Below are 13,949 nucleotides of genomic sequence, written 5' to 3' on the forward strand. Positions count from 1 at the left end.
CGTGGATTCAAGACCTCCTCACGGAGAAGAACCGGTTACCGTTTGTATCGTCCGTTGTTGACTTTGGATCTTGTATCTTACCTTTGTGTTCATCGATCTAGCGCATGTGTGATCTATTTTTGTTGGTTGAGTGATTTCTCTCGTGTTTCCCTCGTGTTTCCCCTCGTGTTCATCACGTTCGTCGTAGGGATCCGCTCCTTTCGTGAAAGTCGGCCATCTAGGGTTCCGCCCTACATCAGATAGGCCACGACGTCGTCATTCTTCTTGCACTTGTACTCCGCCACCTCCATGGTCTCAAGGTCGACCGAGAACATCCATGCCTTTGTTGCCATGGTGACGACTACAGACCCCTTGTCGGCCGCAACAATCTCCAGGGCACCGCTACCAGCTCCAAAGTACTCCTCTTTGTATCCTACCAGCTCACTTGTAGCCTCTGTCAACTGGATGTCAACTGGATGCTCTTTTCAAGCACCGAGTTCTCCATATTATAAAACAGCGCCACAAAGATCCGTAGAGTGCTGCCATGCAAGCAAACAACACGAATCTTGTCGTACTGACTGCTATGATCAACAAGACGGAAGACCGACCCTCGAGCGACGTCGGGCACACTGTAGACTTTGGTATATCCTTTAAAAAGCAGCAAGGCTCGATCATCATGCTTGATACCCCAATACGGAAAATGTGTCGTGCGCCCCAAGAAATAGAGAGATTCTGGACCATGAAGATTAAGAGACGACGGTCCATGGTACTCCTTCTTGAGGTACCATCCCGGCGGACGGTTCAAGACCAATCTGCCACAATGAGTGTAGTAGTAGAACACGCAGACCCTGGCCCTGCCAATTTCCTCGCACACGCGGTCGTGCCTTTGGTAGAGTAGGCAGACCACCTGGAACGTGGACTGGTTATAGCTCTTCTCCTCCCACGAGCCCACGTTGATGGCTCCGTCTACATAGAGGAAGGCGCCGAAGTAGCGCTCGTGCTTCACCTCCTCCATGCGCGGGATGAGCTGGTAGCGCCGCGTGGCCGGCTCGCAGAGCACCAGGTCCGGAAAGCAGCGCCGCATCCACCCTGTCTTCCTCTTTGCCAGGAGCAGCACGCTGTGGGAGCTGTCGAGGAGCTCCCACGGTCCGCCGCCGCCGGGGAGGAAGTCGAGGGAGAAGTGGCGGCGGTCCACGGCGGCCACCGCGAGCGGGGAAGGGGCGAAGACGGGGCCGCGGGCGGGCGCGGCGCGGTTGTTGCGGTAGTTGCCTACGACGAGGGGGTGTAGTAGTTCGCCACGGGGGATGTACACATGAACGATGAGTCGGCGCCATCGCCTGCATGTGGCGGCGGCGCGGACGAACCAGAGTGGCCAGCCGAGGCGCTCGAAGATGAGCCTGAGGAGCTTGTCGGGGACGTGGTGCACGGTCGTCGTCGTCGGAGCCACCGGCGCCGTCCGTGAGTTTTTGTTGGGCGCCATGCTTGGGATCGATCGAGGTGATCGATCGGCAGAGGTTGAGGTTCCTACGAGGCCGATTAGTGCTCCAATTATGTAGGAGTACCTTGTGATCTGATTGGAGTTTGACCAGGTTTGTATGTCCGAACATTGCGCAGCGCCCGTTCACGCATCCGGTACCTCACGCGCGCGCAGCGTCGGGCGTGTGTGCTTTGAGATTCGTAGTATGCGCACGCGTGGATCTTTCAGCTTCGATCGGTCCAGTTCCTGAAAGGAAAGCCTATTCCCGCAAAAAATATGGAAAGGAAAGCCTTGGCCTAGGATTTTACGTTTCCTTATCGTAGCTGGCACAATCTTTCAGCGCTCGTTTTGCCGGACACGTACGATACAGAACAGAGAGAGAGAGAGGATAGGGGTCGCAGCCGCCGGCGGGCAGGACGGCCGGAATTTGTTCAGGAGCTACTCCATCGCCTGGTTTAGGAAGGTGAGAGACAGCTCGGTCGGTCGGCCGGAATTTGTTACAGTATGATTCTGATCCTTGCTTCGGTCCTGTGTAGCTAGGTCGTTTTGATCCATGCATGCACCCTATAGGTGTAGTAGTAGTATGTTTGAGCTCTTGGTCCTTCCCTTTCTTGCTTTATCTTGCTTGTTGGTTGTACGGATTTTTAGAAAAGGATGGTTGTATGGATGATTGCTTTATTTATAAAATGGGGTGAAAGCCTATTTCAAGGTTGTCTCGATTAGAGGTTGTACTCTCTACACTCTCCCTCTATCTATCTTATCTATAAATAAACATGCAGTTCTCTTGCAAAAAATTGTTTTGCATGCATGCATACGGCAGCTGGGACGTGGGAGATCAATGGCCACCGGAATTGTCATGGTTTGATGATCACTGATCCGACATGATATTCTAACCTAAAATTTCAGTCCTTTGCTTCTGGTGTTTTACACTTCAATCGTACTACACAGTACACACACTTGTGATATCATCAGCATATAGCATCTGTGGATGCGCTGGTTTTTGACTAGTTGAACTAATCATCTTGCATTGACAGGTTTTCTGAACGTAATCTCAAGTCGCAACCATGGCCTTACAGTGCTACACCCCTCTGGTGAAGCCCCAACTGGCCCAAGTCTACATCAGCCCTTCCCTTAACACGATACAGATTCCAGGTTTGCCTCACACGAATATGCTTGTTCATGAGTAACCGATGGTCATTTTCTGATTGCTCGAGAGGCTGGATGGTGTTGGTTCTGATATTTTCATGCCAGCTCTGTCCAAATTTTAGTGTATGTTCAAGGGTAGCAGATTTTAGGGATTTGAAGTGTTAGAACATCTTGGCAATATCATCATATATATAGCACGTGTGGAAGCACTAGTTTAAGACTAGTTGATCCAATTATCTTGCATTGACAGGTTCTCTGAATATACACGAAATAATGGCCTTCCAGAGTCAGTGCTACGCCCCTCTGATGAAGCCCCAGCTGGCCCGAGAGTCTCGGCCAGCCCTTCTCTAAGCGCGATACAGATTGCAGGTTTGCCTTACACCAGTATGCATGCTCATTGCATAAGCTAGTAACCTCTAGTATTTTTTTCATTTTTCATCCTGCTTGCATCATGCCTGCTAACTTTTTATGTGCCACCATTTTTTGTGTATGTTTGAGGACGTTTTTAGGGATCCTGTTTCTTTTTTGTGCCGTTGCGTCAAATGGAAATTTGAACCCCGTTCTTAATTTTGTGAGAAATATATATATGCTAGTGCATATTTGTACACTGAGCTCTAAATAACGGGGATTGTTTCTTCTGGGGTCTTTTACTACCATAGGGGGATTCATTTGTCATCTTAATAATGGTAATTGTTGTTTACTTGAAACCTAGCTGAACAAAGTTGAACTATAAATTTGCCATGTTTCAAAATACTAGACGGTTTAGTACTTTTTTCCCGAAACCTTTCTTCTCCAAATGGAAGAAAACTTTCCAGGATTCTGCATTAAAAATATCGGTGTCTCGATGTGATCTGATCATCAGAATGCAGGAACCATATTGAATTTTTCTAGGGAAGTATCTGACCGTTGCTTGTCTTGATCTAATTATCTGCAATCCACAGGCTATGGAGCTGCACTTGCAGTGGTGGCAGGAACGACCTTGCTTGGGCCACCTTCTCTTCGATCACCCCAAATAACCAGGAGGCGTCCCTCGGTGGTTTCGATGGCTCAACGCCACAATGCTAAGGTGTCGGGTCTAAGAGCAGCACACCCTCCCGCGGTTACTCCTGGCCAAGGATTCAGGTCAAAAGAGCAACATTTGAGGATTTCATCGTCGAGAGGAAAAAGGATGCTCGTTTCGTCACCAGAGCAATGCTTGAGGGTTTCACTGAGCACGCGTTAGATGTCATGGCTCTCGCACAAGAGGAGACACGGCTTTTTTTAGGCCAACACAACCTTGCAACGTAGCGCGTATCGTCGCACACACCGTTGTTATAGTTGAGGTGGGCTATGCGCTTAAAGTGCATTTAGATTTTAGAGTCCTACTTATGTATGTCTAGCTGTGGTTCATGCTTGATTTTTGTCGTAAATTTGTCTTGCATCGCAGATCTTCCGAAGGATTTTTCAAGCCACACGTGGTCAAGCAGTTGGTGCTCGTGTTGTGGCAGGAAGCAGTGAAGCTAAGATGCCGACACTCGAGGCGTATGGGACGAATCTTACAAAGTTAGCACAGGAGGTGCTATATACTAGACTGACTGTGCATTGCAAATCAATTCAACACAAATAAGGATATTGTAAGAGAAGAGACATGCCATTTTTCTACAGGGAAAGTTAGCACCTGTTGTCGGAAGGGAAAAGGAGATCGAGAGTGTCACACAAATCTTGGGCAAAATGAAGAAGAAGAACCCCTGCCTGATTGGAGAGCCCGGTGTTGGGAAAACGGTGATATTCGAAGGGCTTGCTCTACGCATCGCTGCCGGGGATGTGCCTGAAACAATTCAAGGGAAAACGGTTCGTGTCCATTGGGATGACATCTCTTCCCTTTGACGAAATTGATGACCTCTCTTGTACTAAAAATGTTCTGATCTTGAATTTCTCTAGTTTTAGCAGTCCTGAGATGAACAATTAGTTAGCTGCTCTTGTTAAGTATAGTCTATATCATGGCAGGTTATTGATAGACCTTGGGATCGAGTAGGCTAGATCATCGGTGGTCCTACCTTCTGTTTCTCCAGACGAACTCGCGCCAGTGGCCATGGTGGAGGGGCAACGGCGTGAGCGCGAGTGTGCGTGGGTGGTGGCGGCGGTGGAGCTTCCCGTCGTATCGCGCTAACCCTAGATCGATAGGGATGTAGGTGGGGTTCTGGACGCACGGTGAATCACCTATTTTCTGCGGCCGTCTCCCCCACCCCTTTATATAGCGCGGCGACAGGGGCCCACCAACCATGGTTTGGTTGGGCGCCCCCGATCAGGGCGTGGGTCAAGGGCCCGTCGAGCCGTTGGGCTCGATCGGGAGGAGATCAACCTAACATTCTCCCCCTTGATCTCAACTTTACTTTTAACCTTATACTTTCTAGTTTATTTGTTTCATCATATATTGGTACATAGAGCATGTTTCATCGTCACAGCTTAATCGCCGATAGAATCATACAGCTACAACATACGTTTTGTTCAGAAACAAATTCTGTTCCTTTTGGGCCTATCCAGGAATCATAAGGCTTTCCCTTAAACCCATGCCGGCTAAGTGTTCCTTGAACACATTGGGTGGTAAGCCTTTCGTTAGCGGATCCGCAAGCATATCTTTTGTCCTTATATGCTCGAGACTTATAGTTTGATCCTGAATTTTGTCTTTCACAACATAATACCTTATCTCTATTGTTTTGGCAGCATTACTCGACTTGTTGTTGTGAGCGTAAAATACTGCGGGCTGGTTGTCACAGTACATCTTTAGTGGTTTGTGAATACAATTTACCACTTTCAAGTCGGGTACAAATTTCTTTAGTCATATCGCCTGCCCCGCTTCAAAGCATGCTATGAATTCTGCATACATTATGGATGATGCAACTATTGACTGTTTGGAGCTTTTCCACGAAATAGCTCCACCAGCGAGAGTGAATACGTATCCTAACATGGATTTTCTATCATCTCTATCCCCCGCAAAATCTGCGTCGGAATACCCTTTTATCTCTAGGGAATCACTTCTCCTGTATATTAGCATGTAGTCCTTCGTGCCTTGTGCATAACGCAATGCTTTCTTTACCATCTTCCTGTGTTCTATGCCTGGATTCTCTTGATATCTACCGAGTACCCCGGCGATAAAAGCTAAGTCAGGGCGAGTGCACATTTGTGCATACTGTAAGCTGCCAACTGCCGAAGCATATGGTACTGCTTTCATTTGATCGATCTCGTACTGGTTCTTGGGACATTGGAATTTCCCAAAACTATCGCCCTTAACTATAGGAGCAGGTGTGGCTTTACTCGCATGCATATTATACTTTTTAAGAACCTTTTCTAAATATGCTTTCTGCGATAGTCCTAAGACTCCATTGTTTCTACCTCGATGAATTTCTATGCCCAAAACATATGATGCTTCACCAAGATCTGTTATGTCAAAATTCGAGGATAAGAACTTCTTTGTTTCTTGTAGTAGACTAACATCACTGCTAGCAAGCAGAATATCATCCACATACAAGATTAGGAAAATATATTTCCCATTTTTAAACTTTGCATAAATGCAGTTATCCTCAATATTTTCTTTAAATCCAACTTTTAATCGTTTGATTAAACTTTAGATACCACTGTCTAGAGGCTTGCTTTAATCCATAAATGGATTTCTTCACGCGGCATCCCATATTTTCCTTGCCTTCCATGATAAAACCCTTGGGTTGTTTCATGTAGACATTTTCCTTTAAATCACCATTCAGAAATGTCGCCTTAACATCCATTTGATGTAACTCTAAATCAAAATGTGCAACTAATGCCATTATGATTCTGAAGGAATCCTTACATGAGACTGGGGAAAAAGTCTCATTGTAGTCTATCCCTTCTCTTTGAGTAAATCCTTTTGCCACGAGTCATGTTTTATACTTTTCTACATTCCCTTTAGAGTCATACTTAATTTTGTAGACCCATTTACAGCCTACTGTTTTGACTCCTTTAGAAAATTACTCTAAGTCCCAAACATCTTTGGAACTCATCGATTTCATCTCGTCTTCCATTGCCTTCATCCACTTTGATGAATGAGGGCTTCTCATGGCTTCTTCATATGAGGTGGGATCTTTTTCCATATGAACCATTTCTGTGTTATAAACTTTAAAGTCAGTAGAAATAGCTGACTTTCTTGGTCTTGTAGACCTTCTAAGAGCCTCAGTTTCTGGCACATTCTATGCCTCAACTTCTGGCACTTCTTCTAAAATTTGTTGCTGCACCTCCCTTTCATGCTCAACAACGGATTTAGTCGGCTCCTGACGGACAGGTTCCGGGTCTACTCCCATAGTTGTCATGGGTGGAGTTGCAACTGGTAGTGAGAAAAATGGCTCCTGAATCATCGGATTAGGTGCATGCACCCTTTTCTCCTCAAGATCAATTTTCTGAACTACCAAGCCCCCCTCATCATTTCGTCCTCTAAGAAGACTGCATGTCTTGTTTCTACAAACTTTGTATATCTGTCTGGGCAGTAGAAACGAAACCCTTTGATCTGTCTGGATAGCCAATGAAGTGGCAACTCACTGTTTTGGGATCTAACTTTGCAATGTTTGGATTAAACCTTTTGGCCTGAGCAGGGCACCCCCACACCCTGAAGTGTTGTAGGGAGGGCACCCTTCCTGTCCATAGCTCGTACGGTGTTTTGGGCACCGACTTGCTTGGTACTTTATTGAGAATGTGAATGGCGGTTTTAAGCGCCTCCATCCATAATCCCATTGGCAAGTTGGAATAACTCATCATGCTGCGCACCATATCCATAAGTGTACGATTGCGCCTTTCCGTTACACATAAGGTGTATGGTCGATACTAGGAAAGCATAATAGCTACTCCATACTTTTCTCACGGAGTGGGACACATTAAACGCACATGAGTCATCATATCTTTCTCCTATCATACAGGATAAGTCCTTTGCCTACATTTCTCCCGCCATACAGGGTTTGTGACATAATACTATGTCAACTTTACCCGGTTACGCAGGTATTTTCCCAGAATTTTCCCGCCATGCGATTTTTATCATAATCATCTTTTCCCGCTATGCGGGTAATTCCCTGTAAGGGACATAAATGCCGGAATTGGCTCTTTTGACTGCATATTCAATCATCAAATTCAGAAATAAATCCGAATGCTCTTTAACACACATGCTTGATCCGACGTTGGTCAAATTAAACATGCATGTTGCTTGTTTCATTTCAAATCATGTTGACTGAAAAAATCTTATTCATAGAGAGTACATGAAACACATTCGTCAACCAAGACTCTCAATGATCTATCTCTTTTCTTTTGAAGCCATTCTTTAGAGAGAACATACTCCCTCACGTTATGACCTTTCTTGGTCATCTTTCGGGTCACAAGTACCCAGCCATTCGCCTTCACGAATGAAAGCATGGAAAACTTTTAGTCTGAGAAAACATAGCCAATAATCAACAATAATGGGCATAAAAATAACCCTACGTTGGTTTGGTTAAAAAAATGCACATTAAACTTTTGAAACTTTCTTTTATATTCTAAATCACCGTTGTGGCAGAATTAGAATAAACATCATCCTTCTACATTAATTCCATATCACCGTTGGGCGGAAATGGAAATAATGCATACAATTCATTAACAATGTGATGATAGTATTTCTATTAAACAACTTTGCTAAGAATAAATCATCATCATCAACTTTATTGCAGCGGGAACAAGAAATATACATTTCTCTAGTTCAAGAGCATTTCTTGATCTTTATCCATTCTCTGAAAATTGATCACTTTGATACAAAATTTATCCGGGATTTAAACTTCGAACATAAGACTCATAGAACTATAGCACTGTTATCATCAACGTTGGTCAGAAAATAACAATACCATATTTTAACTATTTGCATCTTATTTCACCCACAGGGGAAAAACATTGCTAAGAACATTTCTTCCAATTAAATTTTCCCGTTGGTTCCAATTTAATTGAATAATAAAACTTTTACTTTACAGTGGGAACTTTACAATATTCTATTCAAAAACAATTATGTACTCTTTTACTCTTTAAGCAATTTTAACCGATTGGTTCAAAAATGCATTAAAGAAGTAACAATTTAATCTTTTACTTTGTTCTATTCACTTTTAAAAGAGCACTTTTATTTTTATTTGCAGCGGAAAACATGAATAAAAAATTCATGAACTTTTTATTCTTTACAGAAACTTTTCTTTGACCGAATAAAAAATCATGAACTTTTTAATTTTCTTTATAAAATTCATGAGCTTTTCTATTTTCATTTTCAGAACTTTTTCTGTTTACTTTTTTATTTTCTAAAACAAAATTTTCATTGGAAAAATTTGTATAGAAAAAACTATTGTAAATATGCCCAAAAAACTGGACAAATAAATAAAATAAAAACCGAGTAGCACAGCGCCAGCCTGCCCTCTTGCCCGGCCCACGGCCTGCAGTAGCACGCTCGCGCGGGCCGACCTGGCCTTAGCGCGGTCCAGCCGGCCAGCCAGCCCAAAAGGCCCGCGCGACTCTAGGGTTTGCATCTGAGCCGTCCATCGCGATCCAACGGTCACCCGGACCTTTCGCCCGATCAAAACTCAGATCTCGGTCGCGCGATGGAACCCTAGCCTCATTTCCCCCTCGTGCGCCGCTCCCTCCCTCTTCTCTGTTGCTCTCCTCGTCGGAGACAGCAGGGAGAGAGTGGGTCGCCCCGGCCGCCGGCGACGGCGTCGCGCCACCGCGCCGCGTGGGGCCGCCCTCTCGTTTTCCCTTCCCTTTCCTCCTTCCTGTGACAGAAAGAGCGACAGAGAGGGACGGCCAAGCCCTCTGCTTCCCTGCAGCCGGGTTGGGGCTCCGCCGGCGACGGCGTGAAGCCACCGCACCGCGCGAGCCGCGCGCGAGTCGGCCTTCCCTTTTCCATTCGTCCCATCCACCGAATCCAGTGGCAAAGAGAGGCGAGTGAGGCGCGACAGAGCCCTTCCCTGTGCGTCTGCTGACGATCCGTGGCGCCGTTGCCTCCCCTTCGCCGGTGACGCGTTTCCCTCAGCGGAAGCGCGCCGCCGTCGAACGGCGTGGCTGCGGTGCCCCTTTTCCCTTTGCAAGATGTGTTCTTCTTCCGAACGGCTCGGCTTGCCGATGCCCGTCCGAATCGAGAGGAACGGGGCGGCCTTGCGGCGGCGCTTACTTTTTCCGTTGAGGATTCGTTCTTTGCCCTGTAGATTAGGGTTCTTTGGGAGGGGTTTACTTTTCCTGTGATTTCTTTCTACCGAAAATCTGAGCCAAAACCTGTCTGATACCATTGATAGACCTTGGGATCGAGTAGGCTAGATCATCGGTGGTCCTACCTTCTGTTTCTCCAGACGAACTCGCGCCAGTGGCCATGGTGGAGGAGCAACGGCGTGAGCGCGAGTGTGCGTGGGTGGTGGCGGCGGTGGAGCTTCCCGTCGTATCGCGCTAACCCTAGATCGGTAGGGATGTAGGTGGGGTTCTGGACGCACGGTGAATCACCTATTTTCTGCGGCCGTCTCCCCCACCCCTTTATATAGCGCGGCGATAGGGGCCCACCAACCATGGTTTGGTTGGGCGCCCCCGATCAGGGCGCGGGTCAAGGGCCCGTCGAGCCGTTGGGCTCGATCGGGAGGAGATCAATCTAACAGTTATCAGTCTTGATATGGGGCTCCTACTTGCTGGTACCAAATACCGCGGAGAGTTTGAAGAAAGGCTGAAGAACTTGATGGAAGAGATCAAACAGAACGGCGAGATAATATTGTTCCTTGATGAAGTTCACACTCTGGTAGGAGCAGGAGCAGCAGAAGGTGCTATCGACGCGGCCAACATTCTGAAGCCGGCACTGGCAAGAGGTGAAATTCAGGTACACCAAAAATGTTCTACATAGTTGGTCAATTGGTCGTGCCGACATCGTCGGTGATGAAAAATTGCTCACCGTAATTTTGGTTGTCAGTGTATCGGAGCCACCACATTCGACGAATACGCCAAGCACATTGAGAAAGACCCTGCGCTGGAGAGGCGCTTCCAGCCTGTGAAAGTTCTAGAGCCCACGGTTGATGAAGCCATAGGAATTCTCAAAGGGCTCGTGGAGCGGTACGAGGAACACCACAAGGTCAAGTATTCCAAGGAAGCGCTAATCGACGCCGCTAGGCTCTCGCACCGATACATCAGATTTGTGAATTCCACCGATACCTGTGGTGTGTTCCTCTCTGATGGTTCCAATTTAGTACCACCTCCGTCCCATATTAGTTGTCATTGTACCGGACGTATTTTGGTGCTAGATATTTTCATTTTGTTTGGTGTCTTTTAACAATGTCTTTTGTTTGCAGTAATCGTTTCCTCCCGGATAAAGCCATCGACTTGATTGATGAGGCGGGATGTCAAGTCAGGCTACGTCATGGCAAGGTAACATTTTCTCTCATATGATGCAGCTAAGTGTAAACCTGCACGCAGTTTAGTTTTCATGATCCGAGAATCTGAATTTTAAACTTTACTGGCACTGACAGGTACCTGAGGAAGTCAAAGATCTCTGCAAGAAGCGCGAGGAAATCATCAAACGGAGGGACGACGCCGTCCGTTGCCAGAATTTCGAGCTGGTAATCAATCGTCTTCTCTTGCGAACAATCAATCAATCAGCCTGTAACTTATTTCTTGTTATATACGTAGAATCCAAAATTAGTCATTCATGATTTCACATTTCGTTTAAAATTTCCATCATGATTTCACAGGCGAAAGAGCTTCACATGGAAGAGCTGGAGCTCACGTCCCAGATCACGTCTGCCGTGCCGATGGTCACCGAGGCTGACATCCAGCGCGTCGTCTCCTCATCAACAGGCATCCCCGTGGAGAGGGTCTCCGCGGACGAGTCGGCCGGGCTGCGAACGATGGAGGAGACCCTACACCGGCGCGTCGTCGGCCAGGACGAGGCCGTCAAGGCGGTGAGCCGCGCCATGCGCCGCTCGCGCGCCGGCCTCCGGGACACCGGCCGGCCGATCGCCAGCTTCGTGTTCGCCGGCCCGACGGGCGTGGGCAAGACGGAGGTCGTCAAGGCGCTCGCCGCGTGCAACTACGGCTCGGAGGAGGCCATGGTCCGGCTCGACATGAGCGAGTACAGCGAGCGGCACGCGGCCGCGAAGCTGGTAGGGGCGTCCCCGGGCTACGTCGGGTACGAGGAGGGCGGGCAGCTGACGGAGGCGGTGCGCCGGCGGCCGCACGCGGTGGTGCTGTTCGACGAGATCGAGAAGGCGCACAAGGACGTGTACAACCTGCTGCTGCAGGTGCTGGAGGACGGCAAGGGGAGGACGGTGGACTTCCGGAACACGATCATCATCATGACGTCCAACGCCGGCAGCGGCGGCGACGGGGAGATGACGGGCGTGATGGTCGAGAAGGACATGAAGGAGAAGCACGGGTTCCCACCGGAGTTCCTGAACCGGCTGGACGAGGTGATCGTGTTCCGGGAGCTCACCAAGCCGGAAATAAAGGAGATCGCCTCCAAGATGCTGGAGGAGGTCGTCCGCCGGATGAGGGAGAAGGGGATGGAGCTGCGGGTGACGGAGAGGTTCAAGGAGCTGGTGGCCGAGGAAGGCTACGACCGCAGCTACGGCGCGCGGCCGCTGCGGAGGGCCATCACCAGGCTGCTGGAGGACAGGCTCGTAGACATGATGCTCGCCGGGGAGGCCAGCGAATGGGATTCGTTGACTGTAGATGTTGACTCCGATGGGAACGTGGTCGTCCACAACCGACGGGCTGGCCGACCCGTGTGTTTCTCTTAGGGCCTTTTTTTTTGAGAACTCCTTAACTCTTGCTATCAACAATTGTCTTTTTTTTTTAAGCATTGCTATCAAATTGTCAAGTATTTCTTTTCGTGATCGGCCTTAGGTTGAATGCTGATGTGGAGATGCCTAGCTGAATATTTTGTGATGCTTCCATAGTCATGAGTAGATCTGAACAAGTTGATGAAACACGGACTACAATATAGACACGCACGTACTAAGAATCGAAACTCGCAAAGATTCAAGCTTGTTGATGTAGCTTGCGGCCCAAAGGTGGGCGGGCCGTATACTATATAAAATTTCATGGGTTGAGCAGGCCACGGCCCATTCGGCCTTGTTGAAGCTCGGCAGAGGTGAGACTAACACCTCACTATCAACAAAAACTTCGCCTTCGGTTGTTGAGGGGCTCGCTGGCCATGTCAGGTTAGGTGATATTCATAGAGCCCTCGATTCGCCTGCGCTTATGAAATATGTATAGCTTTGGCGCCGCCTCCGCCACGTGGCACTATCCACTACTCCCGACCGCCTCTCTTGGAGATGGACGTGCTCTAGGAGATGGGTGTGCGATGGATGCTACTCGGTTAGTTCATGCTACCCGGCGTTGTTCATCGGCTCCACCACTTCCCTGCACCGGCCTTGACATGAAAACTTGGGTATCCTCCCCAGGTGGTTCTTCATCAGGTGTTAGACCTTGGCGATATTGGAACAACACACTCTGTTGCACGATGATTATTGTGCCCTCTGTGACCAAGCGTCAGATACCATGCAACACCTCCTCATTGGGTGCCTCATCTCTGGTAGGTTTGGCATGGCACGCTTGGGTGGTGTCGGACCACCGTCGGTGCCGGCAGGTGACGAGGATTTTCTCCTTTGATGGGCCTCAATCACCTCTGCATCGCCTACCGGCCATCGGAAAGGCATCACCTACCAGCCATCGGGCGCGGATCTTCTAGCCATCCTTCGGGCTCAGTGTGGTACTTCGCTAGGATCGTCTGGCGTAGAGTAGGGACGTTGTTGTGGTCGATATGGAACATTAGGAATAAGATTACTATTGAGAAATGTTTTCCCTTTCATCCGGCTAATGTTGTGTTCAAATGTCACCCTTTCCTCCAGACTTGGATGCCATCGGGGAAACAACGGGATGTTGAGCTCATGCAAGAGGCCATGGAGCAGATTAGGGCGATTCAGGTCAACGCGCCATTCTTCGTTACCCTCCTGATATATTTTTTTTGTTGGTGGAGTCTGCGCACTCCCTGGTGGAACTAGGGCCACTTCCCTGACAACTTCATTTTGTGTCTCTAGCTGGCCCAGTTTTCTACCCGGCGCTTGTGCCATACTTGTTATGTTTGTGTGACGTAAACTTCGCTTAGACTTTGTTTGGATGTTGTCTATGTTGAGCTTTATTAATTTAAAGCCGGACGCTTCTTGCGTCTTCGTTCTAAAAAGAAGGCCCCGCGGCACAGGTGAACCTCATGGTACTCACGATAAAGGACCGGCTTAGCCAGCATACATTATCGTGTTAGTTTGAAGGAATTGCCATGTTTGCTCTAAACGACTTGCCATAGAAAACGCTTGCA

General features: G+C 48.1%; 1 protein-coding gene across 1 annotated transcript; it reads left to right on the plus strand.

The window, feature by feature from the left end:
* The first annotated feature begins 2,693 nt into the window (after positions 1 to 2,693).
* LOC109742897 (chaperone protein ClpC3, chloroplastic-like) lies at positions 2,694 to 12,789 on the plus strand. Its single transcript, XM_040386609.2, has 7 exons — positions 2,694 to 4,157; positions 4,247 to 4,436; positions 10,246 to 10,460; positions 10,551 to 10,765; positions 10,924 to 11,002; positions 11,104 to 11,193; positions 11,326 to 12,789. The coding sequence occupies exons 1-7, from the start codon at positions 4,107 to 4,109 to the stop codon at positions 12,370 to 12,372; spliced, it is 1,887 nt and encodes a 628-aa protein (XP_040242543.1). The 5' UTR covers positions 2,694 to 4,106; the 3' UTR covers positions 12,373 to 12,789.
* Positions 12,790 to 13,949: the final 1,160 nt, after the last annotated feature.

This window comes from Aegilops tauschii, chromosome 4, assembly GCF_002575655.3.
Source record: "Aegilops tauschii subsp. strangulata cultivar AL8/78 chromosome 4, Aet v6.0, whole genome shotgun sequence".
NCBI lineage: Eukaryota > Viridiplantae > Streptophyta > Magnoliopsida > Poales > Poaceae > Aegilops > Aegilops tauschii.